The sequence below is a fragment of the Podarcis melisellensis genome (assembly GCF_964234715.1).
Source record: "Podarcis melisellensis genome assembly, chromosome: 5".
Taxonomy (NCBI): domain Eukaryota; kingdom Metazoa; phylum Chordata; class Lepidosauria; order Squamata; family Lacertidae; genus Podarcis; species Podarcis melisellensis.
This window is the reverse complement of record NC_138537.1, coordinates 22,393,936-22,409,179: the sequence shown is the minus strand read 5'-3', so window position 1 is coordinate 22,409,179 and position 15,244 is coordinate 22,393,936. Positions and strand designations below refer to the sequence as shown.

At 43.0% G+C, this 15,244-nt stretch overlaps 1 protein-coding gene across 2 annotated transcripts in view; it reads left to right on the top strand.

Moving 5' to 3' along the window:
• The window catches only part of MME (membrane metalloendopeptidase), a 64,362-nt gene that overhangs the window by 16,267 nt on the left and 32,851 nt on the right, over positions 1–15,244 (top strand). For both annotated transcript variants that reach the window (XM_081910969.1, XM_081910968.1), the window contains exons 4-9: positions 5,105–5,266; positions 7,212–7,292; positions 9,690–9,785; positions 9,891–10,009; positions 11,312–11,377; positions 13,645–13,779. In XM_081910969.1, the coding sequence (XP_081767095.1) occupies positions 5,105–5,266; positions 7,212–7,292; positions 9,690–9,785; positions 9,891–10,009; positions 11,312–11,377; positions 13,645–13,779 (659 nt within the window). The remainder of the gene's footprint in view (positions 1–5,104; positions 5,267–7,211; positions 7,293–9,689; positions 9,786–9,890; positions 10,010–11,311; positions 11,378–13,644; positions 13,780–15,244) is intronic.

The window sequence follows — 15,244 nt, the reverse complement described above, 5'->3', positions numbered from 1 at the left end:
CAACACCACTGGACAGGTGTGGATGCACAGCAGCCTACATTGCCAGGACCGGACCTCACCTTATATGTGCATTTAGATAGGAAAAGGAGAGAGTAGGAATGTCTCCATTTGTTTGATGGTCCTAACAGGCTAGCCACTATTCTAGCAGGTATTTCTAATACCTTATCTGTTCCGTGCACTACACCTGTGATGGCGTAGGTAGGTAGGTAGGGGGGTGGGTGGCGCTGTGGTCTAAACCACAGAGCCTCTTGGGCTTGCCAATCAGAAGGTTGACAGTTCAAATCCCTGTGACAGAGTGAACTCCTGATGCTCTGCCCCAGCTCCTGTCAACCCAGCAGTTTGAAAGCAGAACAGTGCAAGTAGATAAAAGAGTTACTGCTGCAGTGGGAAGGTAAACAGCATTTCCATGCACTCTCGTTTCCATCACAGTGTTCCACTGCAGTGGTTTAGTCCTGCTGGCCACATGACCTGGAAAGCTGTCTGTGGACAAACGCTGGCTCCATCATACTGAAGTAAGATGAGCGCCACAACCCCATAGCCTTTGACTGGACTTAACCATCCAGAGGTCCTTTACCTTTACCTTTACCTACCTAGGTAGGAGCTGAGAAGTATTTTAGTGGCCCACTATATTCAAAGTTGGGACACGGGTGGCACTGTGGTGTAAACCACTGAGCCATGGACTTGCTGATCAGGAGGTCAGCGATGGGGTGAGCTCCCGTTGTTCGGTCCCAGCTCCTGCCAACCCAGCAGTTCAAAAGCACATCAAAGTGCAAGTAGATAAATAGGTACCACTCCGGTGGGAAGGTAAACGGCGTTTCCGTGCACTGCTCTGGTTTCGCCAGAAGCAGCTTAGTCATGCTGGCCACATGACTTAGAAAAACCTCTGCAGACAAATGCCGGCTCCCTCGGCCAGTAAAGCCAGATGAGCGCCGAAACTCCAGAGTCGTTCGCGACTGAACTTAATTGTCAGGGGTCCCTTTACCTTTACCTTTTTTATATTCAGAGTTGAGATGTGAACCCATCTGTTGCAGTTTTTAATTCAGTGGGCTAGCCACTGGAAAAATACCCCCTTTCAAAGTTATTGCCCTCCTTCCAACATGAATTGGGAGTGCACTGGCCTGAGAACACATGGTGGTACCAATGGGACTTCACATGCTAGCATTACTCATGATGCCTCCTTCTTCACTGGCTGTAGCTTTCCTGTGTTGAGCATGAAGGGTTCATCAGGACATGTATAGAATGTTGCACATGACTGGAAACCCTGCATGATCAGAGTTCCCAAACCTACAGAAAATTCTAAACACTTTCTGTGAAATTCTCAGAGAGTCCCCCTTTCAATCTTTCCAATTCAATGCATGAAAGTCAGAGCTGGAGCCATCAAGGATGGGGATTTTGGAGATGGACCAAGTTCCTGCAGCTCTAGTCTCCTCCTTCCATGCATTCTGAGAATGTACAGAGGTGAACACCTGAACCAAGGCTAAGATCCTTTGCGGAGAGAGAGGGCCAGCCAGGCAAACTTTTAATTTGCTATTTTAAAGCAAATCCCTAGTATTCTAGCTCTTCAAATAGACATCCATGGGTAGTAAGGCTCATTACGCTCTCTTCAGATGCATTCTGAAATACCTTTCCATCTCCCGAGAGAAAATCACAAAATAATTCAAGTCACATTGCACTCCATGAAAGAAGAGAGTCCTTAACTATAATTTAAAAGGAAGAACCTCATCTTGACAATCTGAGTGTAGAGAATAGAATAAAATAAATTAGTTTTCTACAGGCAATGCTGTGCAGCAACCCAGAGGTGCAAGAGTGACAGACCCCTTGCCTAGTATGCTTCTAGGATTTCCCAAGCATTAATAAATGGGTAAACTAGGAAACCATAAAAACTGTTCAGTGTATAATTTCAAACAGGTTCATATGTAAAACAGCAAGGCAATTAAGAAAAAAAAGTGCAAAACCAAGTAGCAAAATAAAACCTGTAAGATTTCCTACAGTTTAAATGACCTGAGAGAAAGCAAGAATCTTTGTCCGGTACCAGAAGAGATGCAAGAGGAGGGCTGTGTACACACCATACATTTAAAGCACATTCCCTCTCTCCCCCCCTCAAAAAAAATCCTGGAAACTGTAGTTTACCCCCACAGAGCTGCAACTTGTAGCATCCCTTTAAAACTACAGTTCCCAGGGTTCTTTTTGGGTGTGTGGGGGGGGGGAACGTGTGCTTTAAAGTATGGCGTGTATGCACCCAATGTACAAGATAAACCTGGAGATTTTGTTTCCATGGCTGGAGTGAGCAGTTTGTTTGTTTGTTTGTTTGTTTAATTTCTATACCACCCTTCACCCAAAGATGACAGAGTGCTTTACTATATAAATGGTTTCTCCTTCAGGTGCACACTACTGAAGGCCAGCCAAGGTTTGCTTGTTTTTTGATAATATTTCCCTTGTAGTAAAAATACAACAGTAATAAATTAAGCAAGTAACAATTTGCTGCCCTTTCACAACACTCGAAAATCATCCGCCTGAGGCAGCTGCCTCACTCTGCCTAATGGTATGGTTGGCACACTGTTCTACAACCATTACTTAACCTCTGGAGACTGATTCTGAATATAATCTTGGTCTATGGGCAAGTTTATGCGGGAAGTCTAACTTCTGTATGAAACAATTCAAGTCACTGGCGGAATTCAGAATCAAGCATACATTTCCTGGAGCTTCCAATTGCTTGGTCTTTTGAGCACCTCTACAAACTCGCAATGTTGACTCCTGTTATCGTGGTGCTCAAGCATTGCTTTTGTGAAGAGGGCACTTCATTAACAAAGGTTTTCTTTATAATTACAAGTATATGCAGGTTACTCATTACCTGCATCCCCAGCTAGAATCCTCCAGACCAGGCTTCCTCAACCTCGGCCTTCCAGATGTTTTTGGCCTACAACTCCCATGATCCCTAGCTAGCAGGACCAGTGGTCAAGGATGCTGGGAATTGTAGTCTCAAAAACATCTGGAGGGCCGAGGTTGAGGAAGCCTGCTCCAGACTGTTTGTGGAACAAATTCAATCATATACAGTCCAGTCATACCTCGTGTTGCGGCCGCTTCATGTTGCATCTTTTTGCGTTATGTCCCACGCAACCTGAAAGTACTGGAATGGGTTACTTCTGGGTTTCGCTGCTCGCGCATGTGCAGAAGTGCTAAATTGTGCTTCGTGCATGCACAGAAGTAACAAATCGCGCTTCACGCCTGCACAGATGCAGCGCTTCGAGTTGCGGGCATTTCTGTAACACGAGGTACTACTGTACTGAAACGTCCATAAGTAAAGTGGATTAAAGCATTCTGTTGCCCCAAAACAGCAAATCCACTTATTTCAATTAAGGAAACATCGTTTTCCAGTTTGGAGAGTGACAAAGCAATGGACTGAAAAGTGTGGGATGAATGAATGATTAACAGAAAGACATGTAAATGTCCTGCAAACAATGAAGGATGAACTATCATTGTGATATAAGCAAATCAGAATGTTTGTTTGCTATAGATCAAACTCTAAGCTTTGTGCAATCAAATCAGGATGAATGAAGGAATGAATGAGCAGATTGTCTGGAAGAGCCCTCACTTTGGCAACCTCTCCTCAACCACCAGATGACTAACCTATTCTTATTTAGAGCTCTCAGCGAACTCCAAAAATTTAAAACAGGGATGGGGAACTTGCTGCCATCCAGATGTTGTTGGACTACAACTCCCATCAGCCCCAGCCAGCATGGTCAATGGTCATGGATGATGGGAACTGTGGTGCAGCAACATTTGGAGGGCTGTAGGTTCTCCATCTGTGCTCTGAAGATATACTATCATCATAGCTTCATTTGAAAGACCGTATTCCCTGCTCTGAACTGTAACCATGCAGTGTGCTGAGTGTTCTGCCTGCTGCTTCAAAGTAATTTTGAAGTACCCTCTTCATGTGTTATACAACTGAAAGGTAGGAGCCAGTCAAATTCCTGATCCCAGGCAGAACTGGGATGATTTAAGCAAATTTCAGTTCTAGCTGGATTGCATTGAGGCAGTCCCAGATTACTGCCGATCAGGTTGGAGTTATCCAGGGCAGTTTGGCTGTTTGTGTGTGTGTTCCCCTCTGGCAACAGGCACATAGAGGCAAAGTACAGGGCAGGGCTAAAGTAAAGGGACCCCTGACCATTAGCTCTAGTCGTGACCAACTCTGGGGTTGCAGCGCTCATCTCGCTTTATTGGCTGAGGGAGCCGCCGTCCAGCTTCTGGGTCATGTGGCCAGCATGACTAAGCCGCTTCTGGCGAACCAGAGCAGCGCACGGAAATGCCGTTTACCTTCCTGCCGGAGAGGTACCTATTTATCTACTTGCACATTGACGTGCTTTCGAACTGCTAGGTTGGCAGGAGCAGGGACTGAACAATGGGAGCTCACCCCGTCGCAGGGATTCGAACCACCGACCTTCTGATTGGCAAGTCCTAGGCTCTGTGGTTTAACCCACAGCGGCAGGGCAGGGCTATTGAAAGCTTTATTGCAAACAGCCCCATTCAGCCTTTTGCAAAGCCTGTCACCTACCTCCCTTTCTTCCCCTCCCCGGAATCTCTTGACACTTCCAAATTGCTCTGAGTGAGCTGACCCAACCGGGGGCAACCAGGGGCTGTCTCAACCTGATTCAGCCAGATCCATCTGAACTGACCTGGTTTGGTTTGTGATGTGGGCATCAGCCAAATCTGGTGCCACTACTTGTCATCTTTTAAAGTGCTCCAAGTTCGGAATCACATCAATCAGCTGTAAAGTTCCCCTCTCTGTCCGCAACCTTTTTCTCAGGGTAGAATGGAAGAAATTTCGTAACTCTGTAACTGAGTAGGTTCATTGTGTTAATCATGAAAGCTATTCCCCAGTGTAGGTACAAACCAATGAATCAATCTCTGCTTGGAAGTATGCTCCACTAATTCTCAACAAAGCGTGTAGTCGCAAGGCTCCCAAGATCTATAGAAAAACTTTACAAAAATGCAACTACATTTCATCCCTTTTGTATTAGTAATTCAAACGTTGTCTTGTTTTTCTTCCATAAAAACCCTCATTTTTATTTTTTATAATTTCCTTGGTGTCTGTTCCTTGTGTCAGCTGCCCGAATCATCGACAACATGGATGCTACTTCAGAGCCTTGCAAAGACTTTTACCAGTATGCCTGTGGAGGATGGCTAAAGAAGAACATCATTCCAGAGACGAGTTCCCGTTATAGTAACTTTGACATTTTGAGAGATGAACTCGAAGTTGTTTTGAAAGGTCAGTGGGATATAAATTTGTGGACGAAACATTTGGAAACATTCGGTCTTCTCTTCTCTTCCACTCCTCCAAACTATGTGTCGGGAGGCCATGTGTTTTATAGAAGTTCTTCCATACTCCAGACTGCCTAAAATCACCCTAGTCTGTTTTCCTGTTGTGTGGATGCAAGCTTAGGAATTGTTCTGTTGTGTCTGGCAAAAGCAAACAGTGACCATTTCAGACTCGGGTGAATTTCGGTCCTAGTCTGAAGGAAGAGCACAGCATTGCATTCTGACTCTTTGAACAGCTGAATCCACTGTCCTCGTGACCCTGAAAGAGTGGGCAGCTGTCCTAGGTGTGAGAAGTAGGTGGGGTTTTTTCAGGCCAACTCAGCCGGGAACGATGCTAAATTTACTGGCAGCAAATGTTGGCCCACCTTATATCCTGCATTTAGGTACAGTAATCTAGGCATTTTCTAAACATAAGCATATGACAACTCTATCAAGATATGTATCTTTTCAAAACATAAAAAGGGAGGAAAGTAAATTCTGGCTTAGAAGCAAACCCTGTATTGGTTTGTGTCTCAACTTCTCTTAGAACAGTGCTTTCCCATTTTTTTCCAGGCCACCCACCACCTGCCTAGATCCATAAACTCAACTCCAGTACCTGCTATTGAAAGAATTGTTCAGAATGCTGAACATGCATGCAATGTAATCAATAAAGGGAAAAGTCTCTAGGATTTGTAGGAAGGAAGTTTCCATTATATACAGTTTCTGAAACAGGTAGCACGTTCATAGTTAGTTGCATATGTTGAAAGAAGCCGCTAAAGACCAAAACAACTGTTGCAGAGAAGAGAGCTCAAGAAGGAGACTCTAGCAAGTTACTTTGTATGTTACGCAGTGTAATTTGACCTTGTAGCAACACTGGCAGTGTTTGTAAATGTTGTATAGGCACATAAATATGATGTTTCTAGTGCATCAGGTTACATGCATAATTTTTTTTAAAAAAGAAGAGCAACCTGCATTCCAAATTAGATAAAATAGTTCTAGGAACACTTTCAGTGTTACTTATAGCTGTGACATCCAGTGAGGCTGAGAAGAGAGGCGAGATAAGAATGCGAAGTGGACCTTAGAACATTTGCAAACTTAAGAGGCTTCAAATTGCGCTCTTTGGTCGAAGTTGTCTGTTATTGTTACTGAAGCTGCAGTGTGAACCGATGCCTGCAGAACGGAACTGAAATATACTCAGAGTTGAGTGTGGATTTCATGCTCTTTATTCAGCTCATAGTATTGAGGAATGGAAGTTCCCCCAAAACGTCTGCTTTATATACATTATTTACACAATGGGCCACGTGATTGGCTAATTCCGGGATTCTCTTGTAGGCCAATCAGGTTGCAGATTCATTTCCACCTGGAGCTGGATTGGGTGGCTCCTGCGGACCAATCAGACTGCTGCATTCTGGATCCTATTGTTCTAGGACCAATCAGACTGCTGCATTTTGGATCCTATTCAACTCAGTACATAACAGGAACAATTTAAATTACATTATATCAGGAGCGGGGAACCTTTTGAAGCCCAAGGGCCACATTGTCTTCTCGACAGCCTCCCAGGGGCCACATGCCAGCAGTGAGCAGGGCTAGAGACAAAAGTGATCAGAACAACACATGGGAATTTGGCCTTGGACTGTAGGATAGTTTCTGTGCACACCCCACTTTATCCTCTGCCCCAGCAAAACACGATGTATGGTCCAAATTCCAAGATACATTTCAACCAGGCAAAGACACCTAGAAGGGTGCAGAGCAAGGCAGGTGAGGAGTATAGCTGGGGAGAGTATGTGTGGCAGAGGAAGGGGTGTGGGGAGCAGTCATGAGGACACATGGAGACACCTGGGGAGGCTGCATTTGGCCTCTGGGCCTGAGTGTTCTCCAATTTTAATTTACAACATTTGATTCCCCCTTCTTTTCAGACGCCCTCAACAAGGCAAAGAGTGATGATATAGAAGCTGTCAAGAAAGCAAAAACGCTCTACAGGTCTTGTGTAAACGAAAGTAAGTTCCTTTGCAAATTGCCACATGGGAGAGACACAGGCCATCCAAGGGCCCCTGTTTCCCATGGGCAGCCCTGCAGAGCGAAGTTTTTAGATAATGTTTTGTTATGTTTTTATATATATGTTGGAAGCCGCTCAGAGTGGCTGGGGTGTAAATAATAAAATGATTATGATGGAATAGGACATCCCTCTTTCCATCGAAGAAATGTTGGAGGGTATGGAGCTCTGTTCTGTGTTCTTGCAGCTCCCAGATAACACCACTCTATAGCAAAAAAAATATTCCATTTGGCTCTGTGGCACCCCGGTAGGATCAATATAAAGACATGTTTATATTGATCCTACAGATCCTACAGACCCTGCAGATGTGAAGGAAATAAGCAGCTATCCTATCTTTAAAAGACATCTGAAGGCAGCCCTGTTCGGGGAAGTTTTTAATATTTAATGCTGTACTGTTTTTAACACTTGATTGGGAGCCGCCCAGAGTTGCTGGGGAAACTCAGCCAGATGGGCGGGGTATAAATAATAAATTATTATTATTATTACTATGTATGAACTGTGAGGGGAGAGAGACTTTCTGTTCCTCATGAGGCAACGGCTTTTCCACCTGCCTTGCCTCAGACTATGGCTTTGAGAACAACAACAGCTACTGTGAAGAGAGGAATTCTGGGATATATATTTTTTTAAGTTTTATAAGTTGTGCTTCTTTGTTTCTCAATTTGATCCTTTTACATGGTTTTGTATGTTTTGTGGTATTTTATGCATTGTGACTTGCTGTCACTTTTATTGATTATAGATTGGTAGTTCTTTATTGTGGTTGAACTGATTAATTATTATTTGCTGATGTTTAATTTTACTTTTTACTATTAGGTTCTGATTGATTGTTGAATGTTGCTTTGTTTGATATAAGCTGTTTATTTTAAAGTTATTGCAACTTTTATATTGGATCAGATTGTTACTATTAATGTTTGATGTTTTATTATGTTTTTATGTCTTGGAAGCACCCCAGAGTGGCTTGGGAAACCCAGCCATCATCATCATCATTATTATTATTATTATTATTATGGTTGGTTGCATTTATACACCGGCTTTCTGCCAAGGCACCCAAGAAATGCTAGAATTTAAAATATTAACAGGAACAAGTGGTGCAAAGTTTGATCAGACCGACTTCAGGAGCTGATGAAAAGAGAGGTGTCCCTGCAGTCCTGTGGCTGTTGATGGTCCCTGGGTTTTTCCGTACAATATGATCAGTGCAGTACAGTAGAACCTATTTTAAACTAATATTAACAAAAGGATTGGCTTATCTTATTCTCTCCATGCTTCTTTATTTTATTTTATTTATTTATATACTTTAATTTCCACATATTTTATTATTAAAAAAACCTTTAAAAACCCATTCCTATAGAATATTATGATATGTAAATATATTGATTGCAAATTTCAATATATCCTAGCAATATTTAGGGGATATTTGAAGAGACCAATAGAAATTCTTAAAATAGCTCTGGCATCTCACTGTTTTGTGGTGGGTTTCAATCACATACCAGCAAATTCTGGTTGTACATTTGAAACCCTTGCACAGCAAACCCACTTTCCCCACAGGTCAAACTTATTGAGGAAAAAAGAAACTGATAGGAAAGTGTGGAATACAGCTTGCTTTGATGCAACACCATCTAACCTCCATGCAAACAAACCAGAATGAATGCTCACTAAATAGCCAACTTTGTCTAATTTCCCTGAAAACATTTTCCCCCTCAAAGAATTCTGGGCACTGCAGTTTGTTCAGGAATGCTGGGAGTTGTAACTCTGAGATGGGTAAACTACAGTACCCATAATTCTATGCAGAAAAAGTGTGTGCTTTCAATATGCTTTAAAGGTATAGTGTGTACACAGCCTTAGTTGATGGGTTTCTCATGCAAGTAGCTAGCAGGTTCTCTTAGGAGGGTCCTGCCAACACCTGAAAATGCATTCTTGTAGGAATCCACTCAAAACACGTGGAAACAAGCCACAATAGAAAAGAAGGGACTGCAACAAGTTAGCAGATATATCCATCCAGAATGAGAGGAGAGGAAACAGTAGGGGATAAATTCATATGAAAATTAACGTAAGACTTAATTCTTAAATGGGTTTAGAATGGATACAATTGAAAGGAAGTGCTAAAAAAACACCATATATTCTGTCATATTTTAACTGCTAGATATCATTTCCCTTTTTGCTTACCAATTTCCTCACCCCAGCCCCAAGAACTTTGGTCTCAAATAAATTTTGCCAGGGGATAGAAGGCCTCCGAAGAAGAAGTGTGTGTGTGTGTGTGTGTGTGTATTTAGGCTTATTTCCATATGTCAGTGTCATGTGCTTTTAAGACAAGTAACTCATGGAAGTTTTTCCCTCCACCCACAAGCCGCTATTGATAGCAGAGGAGGCAAACCACTCATTGACATCTTGCCAACTTTTTCTGATTGGCCTGTGGCATCAGACTCCTGGGACGTCGATTATGGTAGGACTATTCTTCTCCAGTTCCATTTTCAAATACTGCATATTCATGAGGGGTAGGGTTGCATGTGTCAAAATGCTGAGTGTGAGCGTGTTTTTGCTGTTTTAGGTGCCTCGTGGAACGCAGAGAAGTCTATCGCAGAATTAAACTCTAAGTATGGAAAGAAGGTCATCATTAGCCTGTTTGTTGGTACAGATGATAAAAACTCCACGCAACATGTAATCCATGTGAGTTGTTCATGCTTAGAAAGGCCTTGCAGCTTCACACAACCACAAGGAGGTGTGTGTTCAGCAGTGGCCATCTATCCTTCACCTACAGACAGTTGTGTGGCAGTCACTGAAGGAGTGCCATGCATATATACAACTAGCTCATGCTCTGGGAGCACATAGGCACAGCCAACATCTTGCTCTGCAGATGTTGACTCCAGCTCCCATCAGCCCCAGTCAGTGTGGCCTGTGATCAGATATGATGGAAGTTGTAGTCCACTGTGGAGTGCACTGTGTTAGCTACACTTAGTATTTTTGTTCATTTTTCTTGTTTAGCCATATTTTATTATTAAGGGAAACCTGTTTCAATCAATCATTTCATTTCAGGTTTCACGTAATGTCAGACTCTCATTTTCCCTGCAATGTACGGAATATGCTTAGTCAGGCTAAGTCAAGATGACATGATCTTCTCTGAGAATGCTGTTCAAATTCTCTAACAGCAACACCAATACTCTCACACTGTGAGAGTTGACTTTTAGGTGAACAGAATGTGTGTTGCCTACAATGTGTTTGTTGTTGGGGGGCATATAAATACTAAAAAGGTATGTGGGTCAATGCCACCTCCTCTGTATTTCCTTTCCCCCATGTTTTAGGATGGGGATATGGAACCTGAGGTCCACCATGTGCTGTTGGACTCCATCAACCCAACCCCAGCCAGCATGGCCAATGGTTAGAGATGGTATCTGTAGTTCAACAACATCTGGAGTACCGCAGGCTCCACATCTCTGGTTTAGGTTCTATATTGCCTCCTTCCCCACTCCCAGTGGTAGTCCACAAAAGAGTGTGCCATGGAAGCACACACCTTGGGGATGACAATCACAGCCCTGTGAAGACTTGGGATTCATGTCTTGGGACCCTACATGATGCTGCCTCCTATCATTGATGATGTCTCAAAACATAGCCCAAGGTGGCCATGAACAGAGGTGGCTGATAGGGAGAGGAAGGGCATCACCTCACATCCGGCCTCCCATCAACTGCATCACATTGCTTACTTGGCAGGAGACAGTCAAGGAGCAGGAAGGTCAGTGCAGGGCTGGTGCTATGCTTGCACCAGGATGACTCTGCCCTTGCACAACAACTCATCCCTTCCCCTCCCAGTAAGCACAGCAATATATTTGATGGGATGACAGGTTTGTGACACCAGTGCTTCCCAGCAGCCATCTCTGTGGGAGAAGTAGGTGCCGTGGTCCCCAAACATTTATCTGCCCATGGATTGCCATTCTTTCTGTAGCCTGTGAACATCTTTTAAAATTGGTTTTATAGATCGATCAGCCTGGACTTGGACTCCCTTCCCGCGATTACTATGACTGCGCTGGAGTATACAAAGAGGTATGCTGGGACAAGGATCTCCTACAGCTCTCTCTTGAAAAGAGAGGCTCCAAAAACTGCTCGCTTCCTAACTAATTCCGAAGCCTCACTAAGGCTAATATGCCTGTAGTGTCCTAGTTTCTTTATATCTTAATTCCTTCTGTTGTTCCACCACATCTTGAAATTCTTTATGTTCATATGTTCATATGGTCACATCAAGTTATGCCCTTTTGATACCTGGCACAGGAAATTCAATTCATTCACATGGGCCCCATTGTGCAGGAACCTACCCTGCATATGGATGAGAAGTGAGCCTGCATATGAGCCAGCACCCAGTGTGGTGGAATTGGTTGTGCTGACCTAAATCTGCCTCTCTTCTGCTAGTCAGTGTAGATAATGCTGAGCTAGATTGGCCAATGGTCTGACTCAACAGAAGGCAGTTTCCTATGCTCACTTTGAGAGTAGAATCTTTGATAAGAAGCAGAACATCCATCACAGGCACTGCTAGCCCAAGTCATTCTGATGCCTGAGTCCAAGGGCAAGATAGCACCCTTTAATTTCACATGTAGAATCCAACTGGACCCACAGTTCAGTTGTACGTCAGCACTGGTGATGGGACAGCACCTCCCATCCCATCATTCTGCCTCATGGTAGGGCCGGCTCCGATCACAGAACTTCCTACAGATACCTGAAGAAGATACACTGGTTATTTGACTACACAGGAATCATTGTTCCTATAATGAGTATATGATATCAGCTCATCCGCTTGATGCGCAGTCTAGAAACCACAGTTTCAGAAACTCTAATTAAGTAAGCTGCTTAGGAAATCTGCAATTTATGCAGTAGGTTTTAAGTACACATTAGGAAATATGTAATTATGCTCATAAGGAAGGACTGGTACAGCATTGTGAGTGGTCTTAATTAGAGACATATAACCATTTGCCAGTTGGGTTTGTTATTATTGTTAACATTATTTTGACATGGATTGTTGTGAGTCCCTACCACCCACACCCTGAGCTAACTATTCATTTTCCTTTTCAATAATAGTAATTTAACAAAGCTGTGACTGTTTAAAAAGATAATGCAGAAGGGCAAATAAAACAGGGTGCATGTAAAAGAAATTATTGTTCAGGGAAAGGGTAAAATAAAGTACAATGGAACAGAACACTGAGAGTCAAACCAGATGTCATGTTAATCCTGCCATGGGAAGTTGGACTTCCCATTCACTCAGATGGGAGTTTTTTCTCTCCTGCAAATTGAATGCACAAGAGGCCTGATTCGACTCAGGATCACAGTAGGGGACAAACGGCTAAAGTCCCTTAGGCCAGGATCCTGATCCATATTGTGCCCCCTTTCACTGGCTATTTCTACAAGAAAAACCCTGGACTTAAGAACAAATGTCATGATTAGCATCACATCTAATTCAGTCCTCAATGCAGACTTGTGGAGAAAGCAACATCCCTAGAACACATTCTCTCCTCCCCATTGTATGTAAGTTCACTTACCCACAAATGGGACATCACCAGATTGTGCATTTCCCCATCCTATTTAATTAAATGAATGTAAACTGCTGGTGGTTAATTTGGGCACATGGTGTTCTTGCGCCTTTAGTCTCATACTTGTCTTTTAATGGTAGAATCACAGAACCTTAGAGTTTGAATGAACCGCAAGAGTCATCTAGTCCAACACCATGCAATGCGGAAATCTCAGCTAAAGCATCCATGAGAGATGACCATCCAGCTGCTGCTTAAAAACCTCCAAGGAAGGAGAGTCCACCACCTCTCGTGGGAGCCTGTTCCACTGCTGAACAGCTCTTACGATCAGAAAGCTTTTTCCAAATGTTTAGTCGGACTTTCATTTCTTGCAACATGATCTGCACTGAGCTAGGTTGGATAGATTGTTATTTTTTATGCTTGTTTTTTGTATTTTGCAGAGCACTTTAAAAAAAAGTTGGAGAGTATTGGGACTGGAGAGAAAAAAATGTGGTGGGGTGTTTTGTTTTGTTTTTTGCACAACAGCTGCCACTGTTGCAAACAAAGGGAGGGGAAACCATATCATGGAATTCAACACAATTCATGGGAAATGTGGAGAATCCAATACAGGCATGCTGGTTTGGGGGGCAGCCCCATGCCAAGTTTATTTCTGCCCTAAGCTGCAAGAAAAAGACAGTGCCTACATTGTGCAAGTATCAACTTGGCTGTTCTGCATAACATCCAACATGCATTTGCAAAGGTGTTTTGTTTTTTTTCCTTTCTCCCTTCCTCCCAACCTCCTCTTCCCCTTCACAGGCATGTTCAGCCTATGTTGAGTTCATGATTTCCGTAGCAAAGCTGATCCGCCAGGAAAGAGGTCTTACGATCGACGAGAACCAAATTTCCACAGAAATGAACAAAGTTATGGATCTGGAGAAGGAGATTGCAAATGTAAATAAGCTCTTCTGTTTTCATGCACACAATTAACTGTTTTCATGCACACAATTAACTGTTTTCATGCACAATTAACTGTTTTCATGCACACAAAATGTTTAGTGTGGGGATCTTAAGCTGTTCTTGGAGGGTCACCCAACCCACTGGAACTGATTTTCAAGGAGAAGGCGAGATTGGTCAAAAACCCTCCCCACTTTTTTTGCTAGTGGAGTTGATGAAAAGCCCTTCTTTAATGGAAGGACACAATTAGATTCAGCCCTTTTCCTTCTCCTCCTACAAACGGATACAATCAGTGGTGCACACTATGGATCTAATGGTCTTATGTGGGGTTGGGTGGCTCCTTCTTTAGATGATAACATGTATTGGTTCACTCATTTCAAACTGAAAACCCAACCCTGCTGATTCTGTTGCATGGGCATTTTGACTTCTGGCCCAAAGTCATGCCTTGATGACACCTCTGTGTGGGGTGTGAAACACAGAACAGTCAAATACAACATTCCTAGAGTGGACATGTGTAGACATGAAGAGGGATGTTTGTCCAGCCAGTAGATAAACTTCCTGTTTCCTCCTGTGCTGGGACAAATTTCCTCTACATGTGACCAGAGATGGGTGTGACCTAACCTGTGCAGGTAACAAATGCACAGGACTGGCCACCACATCTCTCTCGTCTCCATTTTACTTTAATCAAAGAAGCACCAGCCTGAGATGCTTCCGGCCAAGAGAGGACATAAGAACTATCTCCCTATGGGATAGATTCCAAGTGTATATATTTTGTAACTTAAGTCTGACTTCTGGGATCCATCTGAGTACAGAACGTGCGAGTAAACTCTTTTATACTTTTATATAAGACTGTGTTGTGTCTATTCCTTTTAGGAGGGAATAAAGGGGAATTACCAGGAAACTTATTTTAGAGGCTTAAGCAAGCCTGGCAAAACATTATCTGCTGTGTAAGTTTAAAAAAGGAGGGTGTTACTCTGCTAAATTGTAGAACTTGTTAACACAAGTTGGGAAGGATATAATTAAACAATATATCCTCTCCTGCCTCCCTGAACATTCCCACTCGAAGAAGAAGAAGAAGAAGAAGAAGAAGAAGAAGAAGAAGAAGAAGAAGAAGAAGAAGAAGAAGAAGAAGAATTGTATACTTGCTTTAGTAGACTGAAGATGCTCACAGCTACCACATGGGATGGGAGGGCAGAACAGGTGGCTAAGTGGGGGAGAAGATAATTTCCTTGCTGCGATTGTCTCTCTGGGCTTCTGGAGACAGCATCCTCCTATGTTCTCAGGGATGTAGCTTACAACTGAGAGAATAGTTAAACAGATCAAGGGGGAAAGAGGCAGATAACTTTTCAGGATATCTATTTTTCAACAACACCATTTGACTGATAGAATTAGCTAGCTATGTGATTTGTGATTTCTGCCATATTTTAACAAGACAGCTTAAGCACCTTCAGTTATATGACTT